Source organism: Mytilus edulis, chromosome 13, assembly GCF_963676685.1.
Source record: "Mytilus edulis chromosome 13, xbMytEdul2.2, whole genome shotgun sequence".
Lineage (NCBI taxonomy): Eukaryota > Metazoa > Mollusca > Bivalvia > Mytilida > Mytilidae > Mytilus > Mytilus edulis.
Genome location: NC_092356.1, coordinates 38,667,327 through 38,694,590, shown reverse-complemented (window position 1 = coordinate 38,694,590; position 27,264 = coordinate 38,667,327). Strand labels below are relative to the sequence as shown.

Sequence of the window (27,264 nt, the reverse complement as noted above, 5' to 3'; positions counted from 1 at the left end):
TGGGTAGTGAACCATCTTTATTGAAATAATTTCTTCCAATCCATGTTACTTTGGTTATAGAGAACAATTCTTTATATGATTTTGAAAAGTGTTCTTGGTTAAAAGTATATGTTTTAAGGGAGCAACCTTTTGACTCCAGGGGTGGTTATGGTTTTATCCTCAAAAATATATTCTGACCCCCCCCCACATTTGATAAAAAAAAATTCTGGTCAATCAGATGACAAAAAAATATTCTGAATTCAGATTCCCCCCTTTCCTTATAGTGTTAAATTTTGAAAACATTTTTTTTATTGACTCCCTCCCTTTGAATTTGAATGTTTGCTCTTTTAGGAAAATATACTGTTATCCCAGAACACTTTTCAAAATCATTAAAGGAGTTCATTAAAAAAACGTTCAAAAATCCATCTTTTAGAAGACAAGTGGTATCATCAGGCAACTTTGATACCTTTATTTCAGCGTCCTCAATTATTATGACACATATATTATTATTCTTACGAATTCTTATTTCCAGTATTTCAAATAAACAAATTTTGAAAGAATGAGGGCTAAATACATTAACTACGCATACAAGACTAGAATATATTTGACTACAAAGTTTATAGATCAGACATTAACCTTAATGCTAACGACATTCTATACCAGCATTTCAATCAGCCCGATCATTCCATCGTTTCTATGACAGTTCGCATTATCGAAAAGATATACCATAGCTCTAATAATCCTAATCTTTCTCCGACTCTCCGTAGACAAAAAGAAGACTACTGGATTAGACAATTGGGAACTGCAACACCTTATGGCTGCAATGACAAAATTGATGGTATAGGTATTCTATCTAGTCCTTCGTGTAACTCGGTGAATGTGATGAATATTTTCAACTCGACTCCTCGACGTAGACGCAGTCATGGTCATCGTCATTATACATCACCTTCTCTGCATGATGTCTCTATTAATGACTTGCTGCCATTCATACAAAAGCCGTTAGGTATTCATCACATTCGCACGAAACTTTATTCATTACCCCTTTCAAAACTTCATTCTCTGTTCAATTTATGTTTGGAATCCACTGTTACAAACCCTCATTCAAACCAATACAAACTTGAAGCTTTAATTTCGGATATTGCAAGTCACAGACTTTTCAAGCCAGTTCGCATTGGAAAAGATGAAAAAGAGAAAAGGTCTTTTCTTAATCTTTCCTTTGCCAACAAAGGTCTCGATGGCGTCAACCTAGGCAATATCCTTCATCATAAATTAGTGCAATCGAAAATACCTCCTTATTTCAAAGACCAGTCTGTACCAATAATTTCTTATACCTATATCAAACCTATTGCAACTAAAATTTTCAATTACAAACGCGTTTTGCAGGATCTCGATATTGACGACTTCAAGTCTAAACCTCCTGATTGCACTTGTGCTAGTTCCAAATTCACATATAATCCTGCTGGCCACGTTATTACCGGTGACCTTAACATTGTTAATAACACTTCTCTACGAAATGTGTTATCGAAAGGTCCCAAATATCGTGAGCCTAAATCCATCAATTGGAAATACAATTTTAAAATTTTGATGGATTCAGTCGAGGATTATGCCAGGCAATGGGCTAAGCGCGAGAAGGAAGACGTAGACACTCTTTCCGAATGGATTAAGGCAGTGAGGTCGTTGATACAAATCAGAATTAAGAGACTGAATGGGTCCATCAATGCCCATGCTACGTCAATCTTTAAAGACCCAAATGTTGCAAAACACCTATCCGACCTCCATGACAAATATGTTGTTGTCCCCGCAGATAAAGCCCCAAATAACATCGTTTTTTTGTGTAAAAGTCACTACATCAACTGCTTGATAAACGAATTAGGTATTGACAATTCACTTGGAAACTCAACATATACTCTCACGACACTTACCAAAGAGGAAATCCTGGATAATCATAGGTCTGTTCTATGTTCCTTTGGAATTTCAACCAAAGATGAAGAACTGGATTTTCCATCACTGTATTGGATACCTAAACTACATAAGTGTCCTTACAAACAACGGTATATTGCTGGGTCTTCCAAGTGCTCCACGAAACCTCTTTCTAAGTTATTAACATCTATTTTATCAGCAATCAAAGACGGGCTTCAAAGTTATTGTGAAACTGCCTATTCTAGAGGTGGCGTGAATCAGATGTGGATACTTAAAAATTCAAAAGATCTTTTAGAGTACATACAATCTAACTCTCTTTCATCTTGTAACAGTATTAAAACATTTGACTTTTCTACTTTGTACACAAGTATTCCACATTCCAAACTAAAAGACAAATTGAAAGAGTTGGTATTACTTTGCTTCATAAAAAAGAATGGCCAACGTAGATACAAGTATCTTGTCTTAGGGAGGGATAAATCCTACTTTGTAAAGAATCACTCTGATTCAAACAAATTTTTTTTCTGAAACTGATATTATCAAGATGCTTGATTTCTTGATTGACAACATATTGTTACGTTCGGAGGACGTGTTTTTCAACAGACTGTCGGCATTCCAATGGGAACAAACTGTGCCCCTCTACTCGCCGACTTGTTTCTTTATTATTATGAGGCTGACTTCATGCAGGAACTTCTTAGGAAGAAAGATAAGAAGTTAGCAATATCCTTTAACTCTACTTTCCGCTATATAGATGATGTTCTTTCACTAAACAATTCAAAATTTGGTGACTATGTGGAACGCATCTATCCAATCGAACTAGAGATAAAGGATACTACAGATACAGTTAAGTCGGCTTCATATCTTGACTTACATCTAGAAATTGACAATGAGGGTCGGTTGAAAACAAAACTTTACGACGAAAGAGATGATTTCAGCTTTCCAATTGTGAACTTTCCATTTCTAAGTAGCAACATTCCAGCAGCACCTGCATACGGGGTATATATCTCCCAATTGATACGATATTCCCGTGCTTGCATTTCCTATCATGATTTTTTTTATAGAGGTTTGCTGCTCACAAGGAAGCTATTAAACCAAGAGTTCCAAATGGTGAAGTTGAAATCATCCCTTCGTAAATTTTACGGACGCCATCACGAGTTGGTTAACCGTTATGGAATAACCGTTTCACAAATGATATCGGATATGTTCCTTACGTCGTAACTACAATCCCCTTCCCTTTCATGAATATGACCTACCGAATTAGACTATTTACCGGATTTGTAATCACATAAGCAACACGACGGGTGCCACATGTGGAGCAGGATCTGCTTACCCTTCCGGAGCACCTGAGATCACCCCTAGTTTTTGGTGGGGTTCGTGTTGTTTATTCTTTAGTTTTCTATGTTGTGTCGTGTGTACTATTGTTTTTCTGTTTGTCTTTTTCATTTTTAGCCATGGCGTTGTCAGTTTGTTTTGGATTTATGAGTTTGACTGTCCCTTTGGTATCTTTCGTCCCTCTTTTCTTTTAGAACCATTTTCTGAAATAAGTGCCAAAATTAAAACAATGCATTGCATTTTTAATCATCTATAACTATATCGAATTCATTAAAAAAAAGTATGAATATCATTTTCAAAATCTGTGTTAGAGAGAATTTTCTGAATTTCATTGGTTTATTTTTATTTTGACTTTTTTCCCGTATTTACATGTTTCAATACTTGGAAAATCGTTCCCAATGCTATTTACGTTAAAAATATAATTGATACAGTAATTAGCTATTGTGTAGTTTGGGCTTTACAGTCTTGCTAGTTCCATATTTAATTCACTTGAATTTGTAGTGTATGACACCCTTAATCGATATTGCGTTTTACACTCCTTGATATAAAAGAAGAAAAATAAAATTTATAAAAACAAAGAACCAACAAAAGTAACCTATCTGATGAGTTAAGCCATTTCCAACTGATGCTTACAGTTTGTTCTTATGTTGTGTTATTTCACCACTGTTTAGGGAGGAACTAGCACTTACAAACATGTTTTACTTTGTTACATTATACATGTGTGTCTTTATCAAGTCAGGATCATGTAATTCAGTTGTTATCATTGGTTAATGTCCGTTATACCAGTAAAAATGTTTCGTTTCTTGTTTTATTTTCGTTTTGATTGTTCCTCATTTTGTCTTGTCAGTAACTGTTACATATGACCATACGTTATCGGTTTTGCTTATGGTTCTTATGGTGATCAGTAGTTGCTTAAGTCCAAGTCATTTAAACTCTGTTTAATAGTTGTCTCATTTACAATCATATCACTCTTCTTTAACAAATTAGGAAACTCCTATTAAAATGCAGAAAAAAGAAACAATAAAACGACAGGTTTCAAGGATTTGACTATTTAATAAAATATTGTGATCTTGAAATTTGTACAAAGAGAACGAAATACCAAATAACAATAAAAAGAAGAAAATAAAATAAGATTTTTGGCAAATCGAAAAAAAAACCGAACAAACTACATTATTTATCGAAAAAAAATAATTTAACAACACAAACTCCACGCCAAAGGGTGATGAATTTAGGAAGTCTGGAAACAAAAGTTATTTGAAATTAAACTCCATCAAGAAAGGGGGCATTTCCATTTTAGAACTTACAGTTTTTACGATAGCGCGCAATATCTTATTACATTTGCGCGTATTCCTTTTACAGGTAACTCTGACGAATATAAAGTTAGTTTATAAAAAGGCATATAAATGAATTTATTGAAATTATCAAAGCGTGAACAGTATTAAATTTATGTTTTCTTATGTTACTGAATATTGGTTGCTTTCATAAATAGCAAAAAATTAGTTATCTTGGGGTAATCAGTTATGTAGCCACTTTACCTATTTTTATAAACTGAAAGTCTGACCGATGATTTATGAGAAAATGAATTTGTTTGTGCCTAAATATACATAGAGTTATGCCAATTTTTATTGATTGTTGGTATAATTGGTATTTTTAAGTGTGTCTGTTAACTTCTGTCATATTTGCAAAGTGACAAAAGGGAAGTAATTCAATTCTTTCAATTAACGTCAATAGCCAATATATAAGGGAGATAACAATGATACAACTTACTATCTATAGTCTATTTTCTTTATTAAAAAAAACTGTTCTTCTTATGCATCCTTATCTGAAAGTGAAAAGATACATTTTACAGAGGTATTATTAGATCTTGTATACATAATTATAATGTTGATGCAATATTAAAAAAAAATGCACCTAGTTTCTTTAAAATGTTCTTATTACAGTTAATGTCATACTTTTGTGTTATGAATATGATTAAGGAGGCTCGAGGGTATAAAAATTTCAGAAAAAAATCAAACATTTGTTTTTCATTACAAATTTTATTTATTTCCTTTTGTAGTTGTTACTTTATCATATGGTACAAAAATCATTCAAAACAATCAACTCATGTTGGCCCCAGATGACTTTCAAAATGTATACATCATTGAAAAAGTTCCAAATTATCTCCCTTTGGTGGAAAAATGACATGTTTTGGCTCTAAAATTGAAATATCTTTTTCAACTTATCGGTGACCTATCTTTTTTAATATAATTTCCATATAAGCTGTACTTAAACTAAATTATTGTAAAATTTTAGCAATTTCTGTAATAAATTTCTTTTTTTAATTTCGATATTACCTTTATTTCTCCTATTACTTCAACAGAAAAAAACCGCCTTTTCAAAAATGTATGCTTCTTTCGAAGGCAGATCGTGAGCGCAAATGAACGGTGACCCCACTTTTTTATTTTATTTTTCTATTAACTATAAGATAAAGTTCATTTATAGAAAAATATAGAGAAATCCTATATAAATGATTTAGACCCGTGAACCCCCTTAAATAATACCTTTACTGGATAATCATAATTTATGAAATAAAATATTAACCTGTGAACTGCAGACTACCATTCTTATAATCTGTCACTATTTCTTCTATCTGCATATCATTTCATAGTATACTTTTCTGATGTTTTCATCATATGGCTTGCCCTTTTCACTCAATCGTACACTTAACTGTTTGTCAGTGATAGTTTCTATACCAATATTTTGATTTTCATCTGAATTTAATTCAGAATGTAAATTGTCTATTTCACTGTGAAGGTCACTGATCAAGCCTTTTAAAGTGTTACACTGCACTCCCTTTTCAACACTTTCTACAGCGTATTCAATTTTACCTATATTTCTCTCAAATTTCAGTTTTTTAACTTGTTGTTGTAATCTGCTAATAGTACAAGACTGGCGCTTAATTTTTTGGTTTATTTTGGATAAATTTAGATTTCTCCATTTATTTCGCCAATTCTGTATCTGTCTTTCTAAATTTAAAATGATTCTTTCCTGGCTATTATGTTTGATATCTCCAGTAATACATGTATTAGGTAACTTTGATAGTACAAGTTTTGGTAATTTAAATTGTCTTAAGCTATAGGTTATAAACCGTTCCCCGCTGTGGTAACTTAATTTTTTCATAAAATGTGCTACTCTTCTGGCTTTGATTTGCAAACTATATGCATTTACGGTATCAATATGCACACCAGCCACATCACATAGTGCTACATGTAGCTTTTTAACATTTCCATTTAATCTATCATATATTTCCTTCACTATTTTATTTGTTATTTTTGCCATGACAGTTCACAAATGAAAAAATATCTCAGATATTTACCATAATTCTCAGTTTTGAAGAAATAAAGAATCAAGCATAAGCAAGCAATAGCAAGTAAGCACAACAAAATATAATTGCAAAATAAAAGCAAAGGATAATACAAGCAGCACAAAAAATTATATTAGAATTAAATAATAAAAAAAAGCAATTGTAAAAAACTGTAATGAAAAATGATCTACATACCAAATTACAATAAGATCACATTGTGTTTTCATAACAACACATCCACTGTAGTTTAAGGAAACTTGTGTTTTGCATCAATCTAAAAAAAAACAGTACTGATCAGCACTAATAATAAATTCACATAAATTACTAGTGCAGTAAAATCTTAAAAAAAATCAGGTGTATGAAAAAATTTAGTTTTACAGCTCATTTCCTAATGCTTGTAGAGAAAAACTTTAAAAGGCTTGCTTGCTCTGTTTGTATAAATTTTAATTCAAGATTTATAAGTAACATTGACATCTTCAAACAATATATATATATTTTAACTTGTATATATTATATTTAAATTTGATTGGACATTATCCCTATTACAATAGTACAATAAAAAAAAAACAAAGTCTTGCTTTACATGCATTAAGAAATTAGCTGTAATCATAAAACGAATAAGTTTGAAAACATGCTGTTGACACAACTTGTGCTATGAAAACTCACATATCCAAACAGTGTCACCATGATCAGACTTTATTTTAGTAAAATTAGTGCTTGGATAGAACAAATGTACCAATTTTCTTACCTTATTTTCTGTTATTGATACATAGATGGCACTTTGGACATACTAATTCTAAGACTCATTTTGATTTCATACTTAAATTTATTGTTCAAAATTAGTATACAATTTAAGAAACTTGACAAACTTTTTGGCCAATCAACTAGTTTCTGTAAAATTTAATACTTTAATTATGCACAATGCTTAGTGAGTCATCGCTGTCAGTATCATCAGGAGGGTAGTATGGTCCCCTGCGCTGTGGGTTAATTAAACTAGCTAAATGTGAAGAAGAATCAGATTCCATTATGTCAACAATTTGAATATGACCTGTGTCTATCAAATTCTGTCGGATATCTTCGTCATCAGTATATTCAATATCTACACTTGAGGACTGGTTCAAAGAATCAGTTTCTGAATCAGATCTTAAAAAGTATGACTCAAATGTATTTGATTCTAGTTCCTGATATTGCCCTTCATCTGTATGTTCAACTGTATCTGCATTTGAACCTACAAATGAATTGATAGAATCAAAGATATCTGGAGAATAGATAGTGTCTCCATTTACACAATTTATACTTCCATGGACAACATTACAAATTTCACACAAACACCCTGAAGACAGATTACTGACTGATTCCTCGATTTCAGAATCAGTTTCTATCCCAAAATATTCATTATAAACACAGCGATATAAAAGTGCTGCACTTCCATTATATAGTGAAATTTATCCTTCTTCAGGAACAGGAGTCTGAAAGTAAGGGTATGCCCAAAATGTACATCTAGCCATTTTTCTGAAATTTAAGTATTTTTAATTTAGTTTTGTTTTCAATTTAAAATTTTTTACATCTTGTATGCATTTTTATTTTTGAGTTGGTTGCTGCATATTCCTGGGAGGGAATAAGTATTATATTTTTTCTTTTTGTTTTTTTTTCAAATGTGAAGATATTTGAAATGTTAGCATATGAACAAGGGAAGTAATCCTTATAATATTAAATAATTATCTCCCCTATTAATGTCTTGTATCACAAGTATATTAAATAAAATAAAATCAAAGTTTTATTCATTTTCGATGCATAGTAAACAAAGTAGCACAAGGTCTAGTGAGCTTTTAAATCAATTCTCCCAATGTTTATTATTCTTTTATGCTTTGTATACTAAATGATTTTGATGTAACAAAAAACAACAACATTGTCATCATTACTTTTAACTCATACAGTCAAGACTGCATGAATAGTTAGTGAAGAATTTCTATTTAAATATAAATATGAGTATTTCAGTATTAAAGATTCTTCATTACTTCATTATTATTCATTGTTATATGAATAAAAGGAGATGTGGTATGTACATCAATAAGACAACAAATCAATGACATGCTAATAGATAACAAAAAAACAAAATACATTCTTCAATAACTCAAAAGTTTAAATTTCTTATGAAGAGATTGGTTCCTTCTTAAAAATTTAAATGCTGCATTTGTTTTACAACACAGTTATATGAAAAAAATTATAACCATGATAACAGACCATCACTGACATTGACTTTATTGATATTTAAATGATATTTAAATGAAAAATACTTACTGTGTTGCAAATCATAAATAAGATGAAATCAATGTTTCGTTGTTTTAACTCAGTAACTGAAAAAGAGACATACTTCAGTTTAATGTATTTTATTGATATAAGAGGATGGTAATGAGTTATTTTTTAGCAACGCTGTCGTCCCTTCCAGTGTTGTCTTTTATGTCTATTGTGGTAAAGAGTAAGTTTTTGTTCTTGCAATGTTGTTGGGTTTTTCATTTAATTTTGTTAATGTGTTATATTTCCGGTTTTTCTCATGTTTGATTCCATGTGCTCGCTTCATGTTTACTCTAACTTATATTCCATGTTTTGGGTAAGTACTTTTTATTTCTCATAGTTGTAACACATTTGACTAAAAGGCACTAAGTCTGGACTTAACTTATTGAACTTATATATGTTTATTGTTTCTGTTCTCCTTTTGTAATTTTATAGTCTCATGTTATAATTATGTATTTAATAAGGTCCATCATATTAGTACCATTAATTTAATCATGTGCAACTAGTCATTTGCTAGTGAATGCTATAATGTAAATGCAGGGTTGTCATTTCTATTTATCATGACTGCATGATCTCTAAGAACGACTGAGTAATTCTTAGTAGTATCTTTTACTTTAATATTTACAATTTTATTTCATGTGCAGCTTCTTTTTTTCAGGTTTTATTTCACTCACAGTGCTTTTATGTTCAGACCCCCCTACCCTACCCTTTTATCACGGGGGCTCTTAAATGATAATATGTCAATAAAATTATTTAAATAATGAACAATATTGAATTACTTTATTGTTATTGTCATTTTGATTGCTTTATTTCCATGATGAGAGAAAAAATATTTTATCATTCATTATCAGTGATTATATGTGTTCTCTGATATAGAAAATAGTATAAGGGGCACAACTCTGACGGGAAATTTAATACCGTTAGAGAAAGAATCATATAAAGTTAAAAGCACTGGAGTGACGTTTTTTAAATTTTCACACTAAATTGTCCATCTTAATGGCTCATTAGACATCCATGATGAGGATAGCTATAACACCTCTTTATATTAAAAAAAAAAATATTTCAGTGAAGGATCGCTTTTGCCATGTTGAATATTTACTCAAAATAAATAAATGCATGGTTCTTTTAATAAATAGATTTCATAATAATTCATATTTGGTATGTACGCTTTTATTCCTACCAATCTCTTAATGTCTTCTTTATTACAAAACGTAATATAGCAGCACCACTTGGCAATTTTTCCTTGGTATCGTGCAGCACACAACCGAATCACACTTCCGGTATACATAAGAGTTATCTTTTCCTTTCCCGCAATCGTCAAGTAGAAACGCTAAGTTATGTACAGAATTTTACACCTGTGTTAAACGCATGCACCCTTAGGCGCAAATTCCTTACATTCATGATTGAATAGTGTAATCAGAAATGTTTGAAATTTTACACCTGGGTACACCCTGATCTTAATGATTTTTTTAATTTATTTTTATGCCGGGGAATAAAATTGAAAAATTCTTCAGAACGTCCCCTACACATTTTTCGAACACCGATGTTTCTGCGCAGTATCTAAATAAACTCATCATGGATACCAGGATTGACATTTTGTATTTGTGCAAGACGTGCGTTTCGTCTACAAAAAACGCATGAGTGACGCTCGAATATTTTTTTTTTAAAAAGGCCAAATTAAGTACGAATTTGAAGAGCATTGAGGACCAAAAATTCCTAAAAGTTTAGCAAAATACAGCTTATATTACATATATTTAAGCAAATTTGTTTGAATCAACTTTTACATTATTGTTTGTCAAGAAAGTACAGTTGTACATCAAAATTGATTTAATTTGATTTTTGCAGGAGTTAAGACAATGACAGACTTACACGGTGAATAAACCCTAGAGTTTATTGCGTTTGTTATATTCTATTTTTAACAAGTCAAAAAAAAAAAAAAAAACTCTTTTTAGATAAACAAGTAGGCAACATCTGCATTTAATCCCTAAACGTCGATAGTAATCTACACGGGAGCCAAATAAAAAAAAATGTAGTTTGTGGTTAAAATGTCAATTTACTTCCTATGCCATCGTGGTTGCAACATTTGATACATTATATTTTGTTATTTATGCTGGCAGTTATACGTGTTAGTCTTACTTTTATTGTATACGTATTCACCTACATACTCTGAGATGAAACTTAATGCTGCGTTATGTATTGTGTTTACTGTTTTTGTGACTTGTAAAATTGTTGAAGGTAAGATTACTCTTATAAGCCAAGATTCATTCTAACGCTGGGTCTGCATCGAGGGTACAAGAGCCTTATAGTTTTCATTTTGTCCGTCCGTCTGTTTGTTCGTCAAAAACATTTGTAAACGAAAAATCAGATAGTATGGGAAGGCCGTGACATCAATGAAATCAAACAATGGAGTTGTATATTAAATTTTTTAATTTAGCCGGTTAATTTAGGAAAATGTTTAGTTTCTGTTAACAAATTGTAAATGCACAATTGTTCGTAGGAAATCGATAAAATTTTGCACATTTCTTTTGCGTGAGATATTTACGTTAATTTTATTTCGTGCAGGAATTGGCCAATTAGTTTGGAAATAAAATTAGTTTTTTGGTAAAATATCACAAATATTGAGAAATACTTTTTGTTAATGTAAAACTCAAAAAGTTTAGTCAGGGCAGTCAAGCTGATATTTCGCAAAGTTAATGTACAAAATATGTAAATTTAGATGACTTTTGTAGTTATTATCTTTCCTAAAAATTTACCTATCAAGTTGGTTAGGAAAAAGAAGTTTTTAGTAAACAAATCCAAGTTTTGAGAAACATAATTTTTTGCAAGGTTTTTAATGCAGACAGATATATATCGTTACTCCAAATGGTTCAAACAGAACTTTCAAGAAAATTTGGGGTTGTTCTGAGAGAGAATTGCGTTAACAACTCAATCTGTTTTATATCACTTATGTAAGATCCCATCTTTCTGTGCTAGGATTTCAACGACAATTGAAGTATTGGTTTAATACCGAATCACAATTCATACCTAACGACAACCATCTGTTTAAAAGAAAACTTAATTGAGAAATCGTTTTTGTAAAAACTTAGTTTTTGTTTAAAAAAATAACAAATTTTGAGGGAATACTTTTCTGTTGAAGGATTGCATCTAAAATATTATAAATAGGTAAACTTTGTTATTTTAAAGTTAGTCAGAGTGTCAAATTTGCAGATAAAACTAAATTTTTATGGAGAAAAAAAAAAAAGTTTTAAGAAAATCTGTTTGTGATAGGATGTTAATTGAAATTGAAATATAGCGATATGTTCTGAATGTCGTAACTACAATCCCGTCCCCTTTTCCCGAATGTGACCTACTGAATTAGACTCATTACCGGGTTTTTACTAACATGAGCAACAAGACGGGTGGCACATGTGGATCAGGATCTGCTTACCCTTTTTGAGCACCTGATATCACCTTAAGCTTTTGGTGGGGTTCGTGTTGCTCAGTTTTTTATATGTTGTGTTTTGTGTACTATTGTTTGTCTGTTTGTCTTTTTCTTTTTTAGCCAAGGCGTTGTCATTTTATTTTCGACTTATGAGTTTGAAAGTCGCCCATTCACATTTTAAAAATATAAGCCTGCCTATATTTTTAGGCAAGATTTTGCAGCAATAACGTAATAATTGTCAATCCTATAAGAAAAATCATTTTGACGAATAGACAAATTGTCATTTTACTGAAGAGTAATAAAAATAGGAACTATTGTACTTGTGGACAACCGGAAGACGTTTTTGTTGCATTGATGATTTTTTTTCTGTTTCATATGTGTTGAGTTCGTTTCTTGTGTCTCCATCTACAACTTCAATTAAAAATTGAATGCTTCTTTTTGTAATTGTATTTGGGTGTCGAAGCGTGTAATACAATCGAAGGCAATCGTGCTGTTTCTGCCAACCGTGATGATATCGATATCAGTCATGGTTGCAATGGCTTTATTTATAAAGCCAAACAAGTACAATGTTGAAGAGCAAAACAAGACACAACTATCCACCAAAATTCAAATGAAGTGGATGTAAACAATTATAGGCAAGCGTCCGACCTTCAACAACGAGGAAAAACAATAACGTATGGTCGGCTAAAAAAGGCATGAAAAACATGAAACAATTCAAGTAAGAAAACTAAAACTCTTTAACATACTATTTCTGTACTTTTAACCAAGAACACTTTATATAATATTTAAGGAATTCATTAAACAAATGTTCAGGAATACATCTTTTAGAAAACAAGTTTTTGTTTAAAAATATTAATTTGTAGTAGATTGGGAAACAACTTTTGAGGACAGTTGTCTCATTGGCAATCATACCACATCTTCTTTTTTATATTTGCAACTTATATTAATCCCTTTCCACTTTGCGGGTGCGAGTGCTGCCTTGTAGCGGCATTATCCTGCTCTTTTTCGAAATCTTCAAGGGTGTCTTTAACGTGCAAGAGATACATATGTATGGCTCCCTCTTAACACACGTCAGCAATGTATCGTCCCCTACCGACGGACCTCAAGACCATACTCGCAAATGGTGTCAAGGGAGAACCGAAACTTCAGTCCCTGCAATTTTCATCTCGGAACGGGAATTAACCGGGAACCTTTGTGTTAGTAGTACGATGCGCTAACCACTACACACCGGCTCTCTCATCAGCCAACTTTGATACTTTTATTCAGTGTCCCCTATTATTATGACACATAAATGAATGTTCTTAGGAATACTTATTGTCAGTATTTCCATGGTCAAAATAAATCAAAGAACCTTGTCAAACACCTATCTTAAATTTGAAAGTATGAGAGCTAAATATAAGACTACACTTAATGTGAGTACAAAGTTTAGATCCAATTCCTGAACTTGGTGCAAAAATTAAAACAATGCGTTACCTTTTTAATCCCTTTTAACTATATCGAACTCATTCAAAAAAGTATGAATATCTTTTTTAAAAATCTGTGTTAGAGAGAATTCTCTGAAAAGTTTTTTCCCGCAATTTCATGTTTTAATACTTGGAAAATCGTTCCCCATACTATTAACGTAATAATTTAAATTGTTAGATAATTAGATATTGTGTAGTTTGAGCTTATCAGTCTTGCTAGTTATTTATATAATTCACTAGAATTTGTAATATATGACACCATCACTCCATATGGCGTTTTACATGTAACTCGAAGGAATATAAAGCTGTTTTATAAAAAGGCATATAAATGAACAGTACATAGTGTATGTATTCTTCCGTTACTGGATATTAGTTGCTTTTATAAATTTAATAGCATTTTACACCGGCGTTCAACTCGTGAACCCTAAGGCAAAGTCAAAGGCTGTATGCATTCTCAAAACAGGTATAAAATTCCTATATTCATGATTGTATAGTGTAATCAGGAATGTTAGGAACTTTTTTTTTCTTAACTTTTGTCGGGATATAAAATTGAAAATACGTTATAACGTCACCATTACAGTTTTTCAAATCCGATGTTGCTGAACAGTCATGTATCTAATATTACATTTACCTTACTGGTGGATAATTCATAAACATACCTTACTGGTGGATAATTCATAAACATAGTCATGTTTATGAATTCTTTTTAAGTTAGAAAATTTTTGTTCGAAAATTTGATATAATGAACTAAAAAAATTTGTTTTTTTAATTTTTTCTTTCATTTAAGAAAATTTGAATCTACATGTACTTTGAAATTATTGTTTGTTAAGAAAGTACATCAAATATGATTTTATATATGATATGTTACAATGACAGACTTACACGGTGAATAAACCCTTGAGGTTATTGCGTTTGTTATATTCTATTTTTAACAAGGCAAATGACAAAACAAATCCTAACTTTTTAGATAACAAAGTAGACAACATCTGTATTTAATCATTAAAAGTCAATAATAATCTACAAGGGAGGAGAAAAAAAATTGGAAAAGTACAACTGTAGGTTGTAGTTAAAATGTTTTTACTTCCTGGTTGACCGCCTTCGTGGTTGCAGCATCTGGTACATTATATTTCGTTGCGTCTGCTTGAAATTATAAGTGTCAGTCTAACTTTTACCATATTCATATTCAACTTCATACTCAGAGATGAAATTCAACGTTGCGTTTTTGGTTGTGTTTACTATTTTTTTGACTTTTCAAATTGTCGAAGGTAAGATTACACTTATAACACTTATAAGTCATGCTTCATTCTTCATGCACTTATGCTGGGTCTGCATGGAGGGTGCTGGAGCCTTATTGTTTTCATTTTGTCCGTCCGTTCGTCTGTTCGTCTGTTAGTTCGTAAAATAACTTTTATGCAAATACATATTTGAAACTATGGAGAGGCCGTGACACAAGTGAAATAAAAATATTGGATTTGTAAATATTTTTTTTAAAAGTTAGCCAATTAGTTTTGGAAAAAGTTTCTATCAAAACATTGTTAATGCAAAAGCTCCAAAAATGTTCGTATGAAAGCGATAAATTTTGCGCATTTCTATTGTGTGATATATTTTCGTAAATTTTATTTCGTACAAAAATTAGGCAATTGTTGTTTTGGGAAAATATCACTCACATTGAGAAATACTATAAATGTTAAACTCCAAAAGTTTAGTCAGGACAGTCAAGCTGAAATTTTGAAACTTTATGGGAGAAATAAGTAATTTAGATGTAGTTAGTATCTTTCATGACAATTTACATTTCAGTGTAGGGAAAACGTAGTGGTTGTTTAAACATTTACAAATTTTGAGAAACATATTTATGTGAAAGGGTTTTAATTCAGACAGATTTATATCGCTTCTCCAAATTTGTCATAACTGAACTTTCATGAAAATTTTTAGTGTATAGGAGATAAATTTTGCGTTGAGAACTTTTTTTATTTTCTATCAATAATGTCACAACCCGAATCCCAAAACCAGGTTCAACCCACCATTTTTTCTTAAAATGCCTTGTACCAAGTCAGGAAATGACCATTGTTATATTATAGTTCGTTTCTGTGTGTGTTACATTTTATTGTTGAGTTTCTGTTGTGTCGTAGTTCTCCTCTTATATTTGATGCGTTTCCCTCAGTCTAAGTGTGTAACCCGGATTTGTTTTTTTTCTCAATCGATTTATGAATTTCGAACAGCGGTATACAACTGTTGCCTTTATTCATACCTAACGACACACGTGTATCGTTAGTTTTCGTTATTGTGTTTTGTAGACAATTTGATTCTTTTAGTAATTTTTCGTTTTTTGATAGTTGCCATTATAAATTTTTAATTGCTTTTCTCTTTATTATCCTCCGCCTGTCTTTTTTACTACTTTTTTTCCGAATTGTTCTCATTAATCTTTTCAATATTTGAAATTTAATAGCAGATTGTCAGGATTCTAAACTTCACACAGTTATCTTATTGATTATTTCCATTTAAGGCACACCAAAGCAAAAGCCAGGAAGAATTCGAAGTCGTCACGTCAAAGACAACATTTGGAGTAAACTTCGATATTACATGAATAAATCTGGACCGAAGAATACAGGTGCAATTTAATGATTTATATGTACAAACATTAAAAATATCTATATATTAAAAAAATATCTGACGCATTCAGGTGTGAGTAACAGTTTTAAACAAATCATTAATTTTATCAGGTTTTTTTATCCAGTTGTACACTATTTGACGGCTTAAGCTTAACGATTCTGAAAGTTGAGTATTGGCGCTTTCAAGAATCAAAACATATAATGGTACTTAACTAAATCTATATATAGGTATATAAGTATTTTGTCATGCCGATAGAAAGTAACTAGTTGTGAAATAGGCATAACATGCTTTTTTTTTTTAAATCTAAACTATTTCAGAGATTATTGTGTAAAATCTTTAGTCAAAATTAGAAATTTAAAACATCCCTGAACCTGTAAGGAATTGTATAGAATCACTGAAATAATTAAGAATTTTGTTCGATTCAGTGATTAAATAAATATTCACTTATTATTATATACCGTATTGATGAAACAGAACACACGGTAAATGGTGTCTTTTCTGGACAAATCATTGCTGAATCTTTTCGTCCTCGAGGACAAAAGGAAAATAGGGCTATTCCCTAAACATGACAAAGATTATGTCAACATTTAAAAATTAGAAAATATTTATTTTTAGACTGCACCTGTAGAACCAATTGTGATATTGACATTGAACGGAGAGATGACAATGGAGTTTGTTGTCGAAGTCAAGAGTGTTGTCTGCCATGTAACGGTCAGTGTTCTATGTCATGTTTATTTTACCATTGTTTCTCTACACATGTATGTTTGGACAATTATTTCAAATATTTCGATCTTAACGCGAAGAAAATACAAGTGTAAATATCAATACGTTAGTTTTGTTAAACAAATGACTGGAGCTTTTTCATTTGAACTATCAGCAGATGTAGAACTAAAGAAACACACAACTATAAAAGAACGGAACAACACAAACAACATGGTAAAAGGTATAGGAACTATAAGCCCCCCCCCCCCAAAAAAAAAACCAAAACAAAACAAACAAAAAAAACAAACAACAAAACAAACAGTTTCATGTGAATAAATTAGTTAATGCGACAGGAAGAACTTTTTATAATTGTCATATATCGACTGATTAATTGATTTGTCTATTCATTTATCGATCTATCAAAGTTCAAAAACAAAGTGTAGTTGTATCAAAGGTCAATACCTCAATTGATGTGTATTTTGTTACATGAATTTTAGTTTAACAGATTACCAAGATATACTAGCAGTCATTATTCTGAAGTTAATTGTAATTGAATTTATCTAGAAACACTTGAATGCACATCTCGTAATGGAACATGTCAAACTACGTGTGGAGAAAACGAAATCGCTACAGACACTTCTTGCTGTAATGGATTGAAATGTTGTGAAATGCCACAGTGTACTGGTATGTAGAATCTAAGATAAATATCGTGTATTGGTTAAATGTTGTAAATGTATACGGATCTAGAGTAAGATCGAAAATTGTCTTCTGAAATACAAGCGAAATGTTCTAAAGTAATATCCAATACTGAAAATGTCATTGCAAAACAACTACGAAAAGACAAGCAACAGATCATAAATTACAACATTGAAACTAAAGACTGAGATACATTGACCTAAATACTAGGGATTATATCAAGTGATAAGGAAATTTTGCAGACCCTGCTCAATATGTGGCACCCGTAGTGTTGCTCATGTAAGTACAAACCATTTTCTGAAATAATTGGTGTGAAAAATAATACAATATATATAAAAAAAAAACACGAATAAGGGTATGTCTGAGTGCACGTTGTATTCATTGAGGAGCAGAAGGATCTTTTTCGTAACGTCTGTATTAGGTTTTATTTTCGCAGAAACTCGAGATTGGGCTTTTATTTTTATGGGATTTCGGGATTTACGCTAATCGGGACTGAAGAATAAATTATCGGGATCCGGTAAAACACAATTTTCGGATATTATGGGTGATGTCCCATCCTACTGTTGTCTTTTGTAGTTTGTTATGTATACATGATATATATAAGACCTACATCGTATAATACATTTGTTTTAACAGATGACAAAGACTGTAACTGTAAAACAGAATGTGATGGGATAATTGAAAGAGAAGATATAGATGGATCTTGTTGTGATAATTTGAAATGTTGTAAGCCTTGTGCTGGTAAGTCATTATATCATTGGAACAGTAAAATTTATAACAAGAAAATAAAATATATTTTAACATGAATATCTGTGGTTATTTTTTTATTTTGTTTGTTTGTAAAGGAATCGATTTTTTTCAATTTTCGACATTTTATTCCAATTTTAGATTCTTGATTAATGGAGAAACAACATCTAGGTAGAACAACATGTATCCTTTCCTTCACGGATCAAGTAAAACGAGTGAAGTTTGTTGTACAGGATTTAGATCTGATGAAAATTCTTGCCTCTTCTGAGTGATATTGGATTTACTAAATAAATACACAATGAGACCCACCAATTTAGATAAATATCAGCTGCATTTGGCTCGAAACAGGAGTAATAGCTCATCGAAGCTTTCATTACACCTGTTACTTTGTATCGTACAAAGTCAGCTGATATTTAAAGACACTAAACAGTTATTGTCTACATAATTGTTATTCATGTTTACCAGGTTTGATTGAACATACAAGGTACTGGATACTTTGACGTCAAGCACGTATTTTTAAAAACGATATTTGAAACCCTTGCATTACTATTTGATGATTTTTTTTGTTAACTTTCCAAAGATTTCTATCCGCACTCCAATCAGTAAAAACATGCTGCATTTCCATATGACAGAGACAATTTTAAGCATTATTATATCAAATTTAACTTTATATATATTTTGAAACATACTCATTGTAATCAAATATGTCTAGATACACTTCAATGCACATCTCGTAATGGGACATGTCAAGCTTCGTGTGGAGAAAACGAAAACGCTACAGACACTGCTTGCTGTAATGGATTACAATGTTGTGAAATCCCACTGTGTACTGGTATGTAAGATCTATAATTTTTGTTTATTTGTTAAATATTGTAAAAAATGTGTACGGGTAAGTTAGATCTAAAATTGTATCATAAAATAGAGTCGAAAGATTCAAAAGGTATATTCATATAATGTATCAAGCATATTTTGTAACCCTAAAACAGATTCTGAGAAAATAACCATATCATCAGCATACATAAGTAGAAATAAATTAAATTCTTTCATCTCATATGGTATGGCATTACTATTAATGAAAGCCATTTCACAATCGTTAACATATAATGAAAAAAGAAGGGGAGATAACACCTCTCCCTGCACCAAGCTCAATTCATTGGTGGAGTAAATCAGAATTACAACCATCAACACATACACAAGTAGACACATTAGTATATACAGATTTAATTACAATTACATGTAACAGTTTACCTTGAATAACAATTTTTGACAACTTATACCATAGCATAAGCCTTTGAACAGTATCGAATGCTTTTGTGTAATCAACAAAACAACAATAAAGACGTTTGTTTGCTGATAGGGACTTAAAAATTACAGAAATTAGGGCAAAAATTGCATCTTCAGTTCCAAAACCTGGGCGAAAGCCGAACTTGGCGTCAATAATGACATCAAAAGAATCGGACCATTTCATCGAACGTTGATTTAATACAGAAGTAAATAATTTGACGAAATTACTTACAAGACTTATACCTCTATAGTTATTTGGATCGTCTTCGTTTCCTTTCTTAAAAATAGGCACAAGTATAGCAATAACCAGTATATCAGATGGATACTGCTAACTAAGGCTGAAAGGAGACCCCTTTAACTTATAAGCTGATTGGCTCACAATTTTCCCCGGTCATTCAACCTTTCAAACGATGCAATTATGGGTCGTGGTTTGAATTTGCTGTTCATGCGTCGGACATTAACAAATTCAATTTCACTTTTAATGTTAATTTCATAACTAATAAACCCTTTTAATAGACTGAGTGTTTTCATCTGGTTGATCAACGACTCCATAGAACACCAAGTTATGTTTCTGAGATTCGTATTGCAGATCTGTCACGGTTGATTTCAGTTCTTCGTTTTAATTTTGTATATGTTCTAGTTCCTTTTTTTATTTTAGACCCATTTTCCTGGACTATCTGACCCACCAGTGGCAATAGCTGCCCACATGGTATCCTTCTCTACACTCATCAAGTTTTATATTATGAGAATCGCATGTATTTTGTATTTCAGTCATCTTTGAAGTAAGGTTTTCAATACCGGTTTCAGTTTTTTTTTACTCGAATATACAAGTTCACCATATTTTCACAAAAACTTTCCAATTTGTCGATTTTTTTGTCCATATTTTCTGAATTACTAATCCGGCTATCGATTGCTGTGATATATTGCATATTATGACTAAGCACGTTGTTATCAGCCACTGGAGGTGGCGGCCAACTAAACGACGGATATGATGCAGAATGAGCTGGAGGGGGCCAGGAAAAGAGAGCTGGTACGGGTACTGAAGCGGTGTACTGGTTTGCGTATTGTAGGCATGCTTCTTGTTATCAGGTGTCTTTTCGGACGACAAGCCCTCGTGAAAAGAATGGACACTGGTGTTGTTTTTAGAAAGTATTTTTATCCCTTTTTATAAGGTTATTGTGATGAAGGATCAAATAATGCGTCTGTATTATTTGACAAATCTTTCAATTTACGCTTTAGATTTGCATTTGACTTGTTTCTGGTCATGTTGATAGATAAAATTGGAAATAATAAGTTCAATGAAAAGACTGCTAACAAGTTGGCAACAATGTTGACTAGTATAATGTAAAAAAACAATTGTTGACTTCCGGTTTTGGGTGTAGATGAATGTTTCGAACGGCGTGATCTATTACAAACTAAACTTTGCTAGGTAAACGAGATATAACGATGGTTTTATACAAATTTTCAATATACAGTATCTTTCCCAATAGAATGAACATCTTCTAGGAGTTTAGTCGTGTAAATATCATAATAAACAACAACAAACTCATTTTTGTCTCACTACAAAACTATTCACGACCTTCACTATCCTTTTCACGTGACCTATTGAAACAGGCTTGGTACAGGCATTTTCTTATGTAGAAAATGTTACATGCTATCATAATACGCGGGACAATGCAGAACGACAGAGAAACAAATAATAAAAATATACATGAACAAAGTGAATGTTGTGTGCACGTTGTATTTGTTGAGGAGCCGAAGGATCTTTTTCGGGACGTCGGGATGAACTTTTATTTTTGCAGAAACTCGAGATTAGGCCTTTATTTTTATGTGAATTCGGGATTTTCCCTTATCGGGAGTGAGGAATAAATGAGATAAAGAACGCTTATTTTTTTCGGATTGATAGATGATGTCCCATCTTACTTTTCTCTTTTATAGTTTTGTATTACATATAAGACCTGCATCGCATGTAAGATTTGTTTTAACAGATGACACAGACTGTGATTGTAAAACCGAATGCGATGGTGCAATTGAAGGAGAAGACGGAGGTGGATTTTGTTGTGATAATTTGAAATGTTGTAAGCCTTGTACTGGTGAGTCATTATATAATTGATTAAAAAATATTATAACCTAATAAAATTATCAAACATATTTTTAACATGTAATATTGAATATCTATGGTTATTTTTACTTTTACCAAAGGAATTAGTCGGGTTTTTTTTCCATTTTCGACATTTTATTCCATTTTTACGATTCTGGAATATTCGGAAAACAACAGCTAGGTAAAATAACATTATCCTTGCCTTCACAGACCAAGTAGAACGAGTGTAGTGTATTTACAGGATTTAGATCGGATAATAATTCTTACTTTTTTTTTAAGTGATATTAGATTTACTAAATAGGGTATAATTACACAATGGAAATCCATCAATCTAGATATCAGCTGTATTTGTACTTGGCTCGAAACAGTAATAATTGCTCGCTGAAGCTTGCATTATACATGTTCTATTGTGTCGTACACATACAGCTGATATTTGAAGACACTAAACAGATATTGTCTATATAATTGCTACATGTATGTATGCTAAGCCGTTCTGATTGAACATACCGGATTATTGACGTCCGATAAAAACGATATTCGAAACTCATGCATTATTATTTTAAGTTTTTTTTGTTTGTAAACCAATTCTTTGGATCCCTACCCTCACTCAAATCAGTAAAAACATATTGCATTTCCATATTGCGGAGACAATTTTATATCAGGTTTAACTTTTATATATTTTGCAACATCAATCTTAATTTAACAAGACGTTCCATCAGTCATTATTCTGCAGCTCATTTAAATTTAATATATATAGATACACTTCAATGCACATCTCGTAATGGGACATGTCAAGCTTCGTGTGGAGAAAACGAAAACGCTACAGACACTGCTTGCTGTAATGGATTGAAATGTTGTGAAATGCCACTGTGTACTGGTATGTAAAATCTATAATTATCGTGCATTGGTTAAATGTTGTAAAATGTGTACGGATGTGTTAGACCTAAAATTGTCTTCTTAAATATAGGCGAAAGATTCTAAACTTTCAAAGGAATAGTCAAACTCATAAGTCGAAAACAAACTGAAAATGCCATGGCAAAAAAAAATAAAAGACGAAAAGACAAACAACACAAATTACAACATAGAAAAGTAAAGACTCAAGCACACAAACCCAAAAAAAGGGGGTGAACTCAAGTGTTCAGGAAAAGTGAGCAGGTCCTGCTTAACATGTGGCACCCGTCGTGTTGCTCATGTAAATACAAACCCGGTGATAAAATACTAAAAGAGAAACAGAACATCCTGCAACAATTGAAGTATAATTTTATGTAACACGTGACCTTCAAAATATAAATTAGTAACATCTTTAAACCTTACTGGCTCATTCAAAGAATCATGTCAAAATGTTACATGCTATCATAATACGAAAGATAATGCAGAACGACAAAGAAACAAATAATAAAAAAATAAATGAACAAAGTGTATGTCTCTGTGTACGTGGTATTAATTGAGGAGCCGAAGGATATATTTCGGGACGTGGGGATTAGGTTTTTATTTTCACGGGCATTTTGGATTTACCCTTATCGGGACTCATGAATAAACGATTTTTGGGGATCCGGTAAAGAACGCTTCATTTATTCGGAATTCTGGATGAAATCCCATCCTACTGCCCCTCTTTAATAATTTTGTAATACATATAAGACCTGCATCTTATGTAAGATTTGTTTTAACAGATGACACAGACTGTAATTGCAAAACAGATTGCGATGGAGTAATTGAAGGACACGACAGAGGTGGATCTTGTTGTAATAATTTGAAATGTTGTAAGCCTTGTACTGGTGAGTCATTATATCATTGAAATATTAGTAGTAGTTGTTTTCTCAATTTTCAGACAATTTTTCCAATTTTAAGATTCTTGGTTAAACAACATCTAGCTATAATAAACTGTATCCTTGCCTTCACAGAGATAGTAGAACGAGTGTAGTGTTTTTTGCAGGATTTAGATCTGATAATGATTTTTTTTACTTTTTCTTAGTGATATTGGATATAAAAAATAGGGTATTACACAATGGAAATTCATCAATCTAATTGAAATATCGATCAATCGTAACTTACGTCGAAGAGCTCATACTTATACATGTATGAGTATAACGAAATCAGAGAATGATATATATTTTAATAAAATTGGTATGAAGTGTTATTTCATTTTCTAGCGCCGGGTCAATACTGCTGCTGATCGATTATTAGCAGAAACCTGTATATGTCTCTGTTATTAGTCCTCAGTGGTATAGTTAGCCCAATAGTCGCTGTTTCGCCATACTTCTTTCGCTTTCATCCTTCGCGTGAGTTTTTACCCTTGAAGGCTGAAACGCGAGAACGGGAACTAGACGCATACATATACATAGTTTCCATTTCGTGGTTTTTATGTTTTGAAGAAGACACTTGTCGCGATATTCTATGGAGTCACCTCAATATGACCTGTGGTATGTTGTGGTTGACTATGACATCAAAGAGTTTATAAAATCTGTTGATTACTGCACACAGGAGTTAACAACAAGTTATCCACAACCAATCACCAAAAAAAACTAATTGTTTAAAAAAAAAAAGAATACAAATGCTCCAAATTTAGAGTTTAGAATTGTTAACTTGTACATTCTTGATTAAGATTCGTCACAGAAGTTTGTACTACCTTTATATTTAACAGGGGTATGTGGTGGGAATTTCACAGAACTGATTGGAAGTTTTTCATCAACAAATTATCCATGCAACTACCCCCCTGATCAAGACTGCTTTTATATAATTAATGTTCCTGTTGGTCACACGGTAACGCTAACCTTTAGAACGTTTTCCCTGGAACCTCCAGCGATAACCGAATTTGATATTGTAGATGTACGTATTTAGAATATTTTCGAAAATTTCGATTTGACTCTTACCACATATAATTTTTTTATGGGCAAAATCGTGTTCTATGCTTCGAAACACATGCACTGCTTGTAATTGTACTCTTACTAGTGAAAGAAATAAGTAATGGGTAACGAGGGATGTGAAGTAGAGATAATGAAGACTATCAGATCTGGACTCTCAGCTCCCATAATTTTATTCAGTACAAGCCCTGATATCAACAAGTTAATTCCTCAAAGACGAAATGCAAAGAAAATAAACAAGTAACTAATAAAGTCAAACGTGAATGAGGTTTCGGATTTGGACAGGATAACTCAAACCTTCTACTTTTGTTATCATGACGTAAATACACAAGAACGATTAAAGATATACTTTTACTGCTTTTAACGGGTGTTAGTTATATATTAGATGAAATGTCGGTTGCATCAAGAATGATAACTATTCCTATTGTCTTTTACATTTATTCCAAATCAAAGATATATGACGGAGAAAGTGTAAACGATCCGTTATTGCTTCATCTTCCCGGAGGACTGCTTGACGGAACAACAGTGCAATCGACGGCAAACAAGATGTTGGTTCGTTTCCAGTCTGATTTCTTGGGAGACTTCCCCGGTTTCGATGTCAATTACATAGCAAGCATTACAGGTATGCGTATTTTAAACACCAACTAAATCTATCAATCCATTTAGTTAAGGTATCTTTCGAATCAAGAATATGCAGGTGCGTGTTAAGACTTAAGAATGAATGTACTACTGTAGAAGGTCAAGCTATGAATATAAGACAAAAACTATTGTTATATCATTTCTGCTCTAAGGACTTCATAGATATGAAATAACTACGCATAGTCTAAAAAATATATATATTCATACAAGACTAAGAAACGGGTAGAACTTGAGACTGTACCGAGCACTTTCAAACTGTTTTGATCCGATTTCAAATAAAATTCATATTTTGAGACATTGAATCGTCGTTGTCTTTTATTTATAATACATTAACTCTTAAAATTGGCCAACATGATTATTTTTGGTAAAAATTTAATTTTTTTTTATTATGATTGACTGATTGATTGATTGGTGTTAAACACCACTGCCAGGACTATGTGCTTTATCATGGCGGTCAGTTTTCTTTATTGATGGAGGAAAGAGTGCACGGAGAGAATCACTGACCATCGGCAAGAAAATTTGAAGTCCTAATATATAGATTCGAGTCGAACGCCCCTGTCACGTGCGGAGTTCGAACGCACAACCTCAGTGTTGACAGGCTAGCGATACAGTAGATGAACATCTTAGACCACTGGGCCACTGATGCCCTCTTGTGAATTTGAAGTAAACGACGTAAAATTCCTTCAAATCTGTATTCTTTCAGGATGTCACATATAAAACACTATACGAAAACACATTACCATCGTCACAAACATTTCTTTGTGTCTGCTGGTTGATACTTTAGTCTGAGATAACATGATTTATGTATTAGTTATTATTGGCTTTGAACTGTCCGTCAGTACCTGCAAGTACTCTTGTTTCGATTTTTACAGTTTGTTCTTGTGTTGTGTTGTTACACCACTATGTGCGTGGTTATGGGGAGGGGGGTTGGTTGAGCGCTCACAAACATTTTAAACTCGCCACATACCTTATGTGCATGGACCAGGTCAGGAGCCTGTAGTTCAGTGGTTGTCGTTGGTTCATGTCTGTGTTTTTCGTTCACTTTTGCTTTAAATTAGGCCGTTGGATTCACCATCTTGCTCAATCTAGTGTTTTGTGAAACTTATATTCAATACTAACTAACGGCAACTTTCCACGGGATAATAAAAGTGAAACATTTCAAAATATTGTGCAATTTGTATTTAATATGTATTTTTCAAAAACTCAGAAACATTTTTAATCAACGTCTGATTTAAAGTCAAGTGTATTGAAATCGCTGTTTCGAGGTTTTTGTACATCCATTTAATTTTGTTTTTTTCACTATTTCAGGCTAGTCTTACCACAGTGAGTTGAAGAGAAGTTCAATATTTTCAAATACTAAATCAATAAATTTGATCGATGCTGCACATTTGTTTCTTTTTGTGTTGACTGTGGTAGGTAGATATTTGAATTGCAGACAATGAAAATACGATTCCACTTTTTTTTCAAGTAAAAATAACCGTAGCATAAAAATGTGTTTTATACTACATGTAGTTTAAAGCTTGACATAATCGCTATCGAACTATGAAAAGAATTCAGTCCAACATGTGCCACTAGCCACAACAATTGAAGAGGTTTCCGAAAAGTTCCTGAGACATGAACATGTGTCGTGGATACATTTTTTTTTTATCGCAACACTCTCCCCTTTCCGATAAATGGGTTATAAACACAAGGCACATGCAATTACATACAGTAAATACCAGTTCTTTCTAATTTTGTGCTTTCACATTCTTATCCAGTGTCTAGGGGAGGTGAGCTTGCTTGTTCGAAGTCAGGAGCTGTAAGTTCAGTGGTTTTCGTTGGTTGCTGTCTGTCATAAGTGTTTTTCTTTTAATGTTATAACTTTAGCTAGCTCT

General features: G+C 32.2%; 1 protein-coding gene across 2 annotated transcripts; it reads left to right on the top strand.

The window, feature by feature from the left end:
• The first annotated feature begins 10,973 nt into the window (after positions 1 to 10,973).
• Positions 10,974 to 26,773, top strand: LOC139501258 (uncharacterized). 2 transcript variants are annotated; one of them, XM_071290280.1, is made up of 12 exons: positions 10,974 to 11,101; positions 16,254 to 16,358; positions 16,976 to 17,071; positions 17,627 to 17,746; positions 18,395 to 18,499; positions 19,218 to 19,337; positions 21,778 to 21,882; positions 22,648 to 22,767; positions 23,561 to 23,665; positions 24,532 to 24,716; positions 25,205 to 25,373; positions 26,699 to 26,773. In XM_071290280.1, the coding sequence occupies exons 1-12, from the start codon at positions 11,038 to 11,040 to the stop codon at positions 26,701 to 26,703; spliced, it is 1,299 nt and encodes a 432-aa protein (XP_071146381.1). In that variant the 5' UTR covers positions 10,974 to 11,037; the 3' UTR covers positions 26,704 to 26,773. The 2 variants fall into 2 exon arrangements, with proteins under 2 accessions (XP_071146381.1, XP_071146382.1); XM_071290281.1 differs by lacking the exon at positions 10,974 to 11,101 and adding an exon at positions 14,848 to 15,015.
• The last annotated feature ends 491 nt before the right edge of the window (positions 26,774 to 27,264 follow it).

Coding starts and splice junctions, on each gene's coding strand:
- LOC139501258 (XM_071290280.1), top strand. CDS start 11,038: ATGAAACTTAATGCTGCGTTATGTATTGTGTTTACTGTTTTTGTGACT. Junction 11,102..16,253: donor GACTTGTAAAATTGTTGAAG/GTAAGATTACTC, acceptor TTTCCATTTAAG/GCACACCAAAGCAAAAGCCA. Junction 17,747..18,394: donor TGAAATGCCACAGTGTACTG/GTATGTAGAATC, acceptor TTGTTTTAACAG/ATGACAAAGACTGTAACTGT.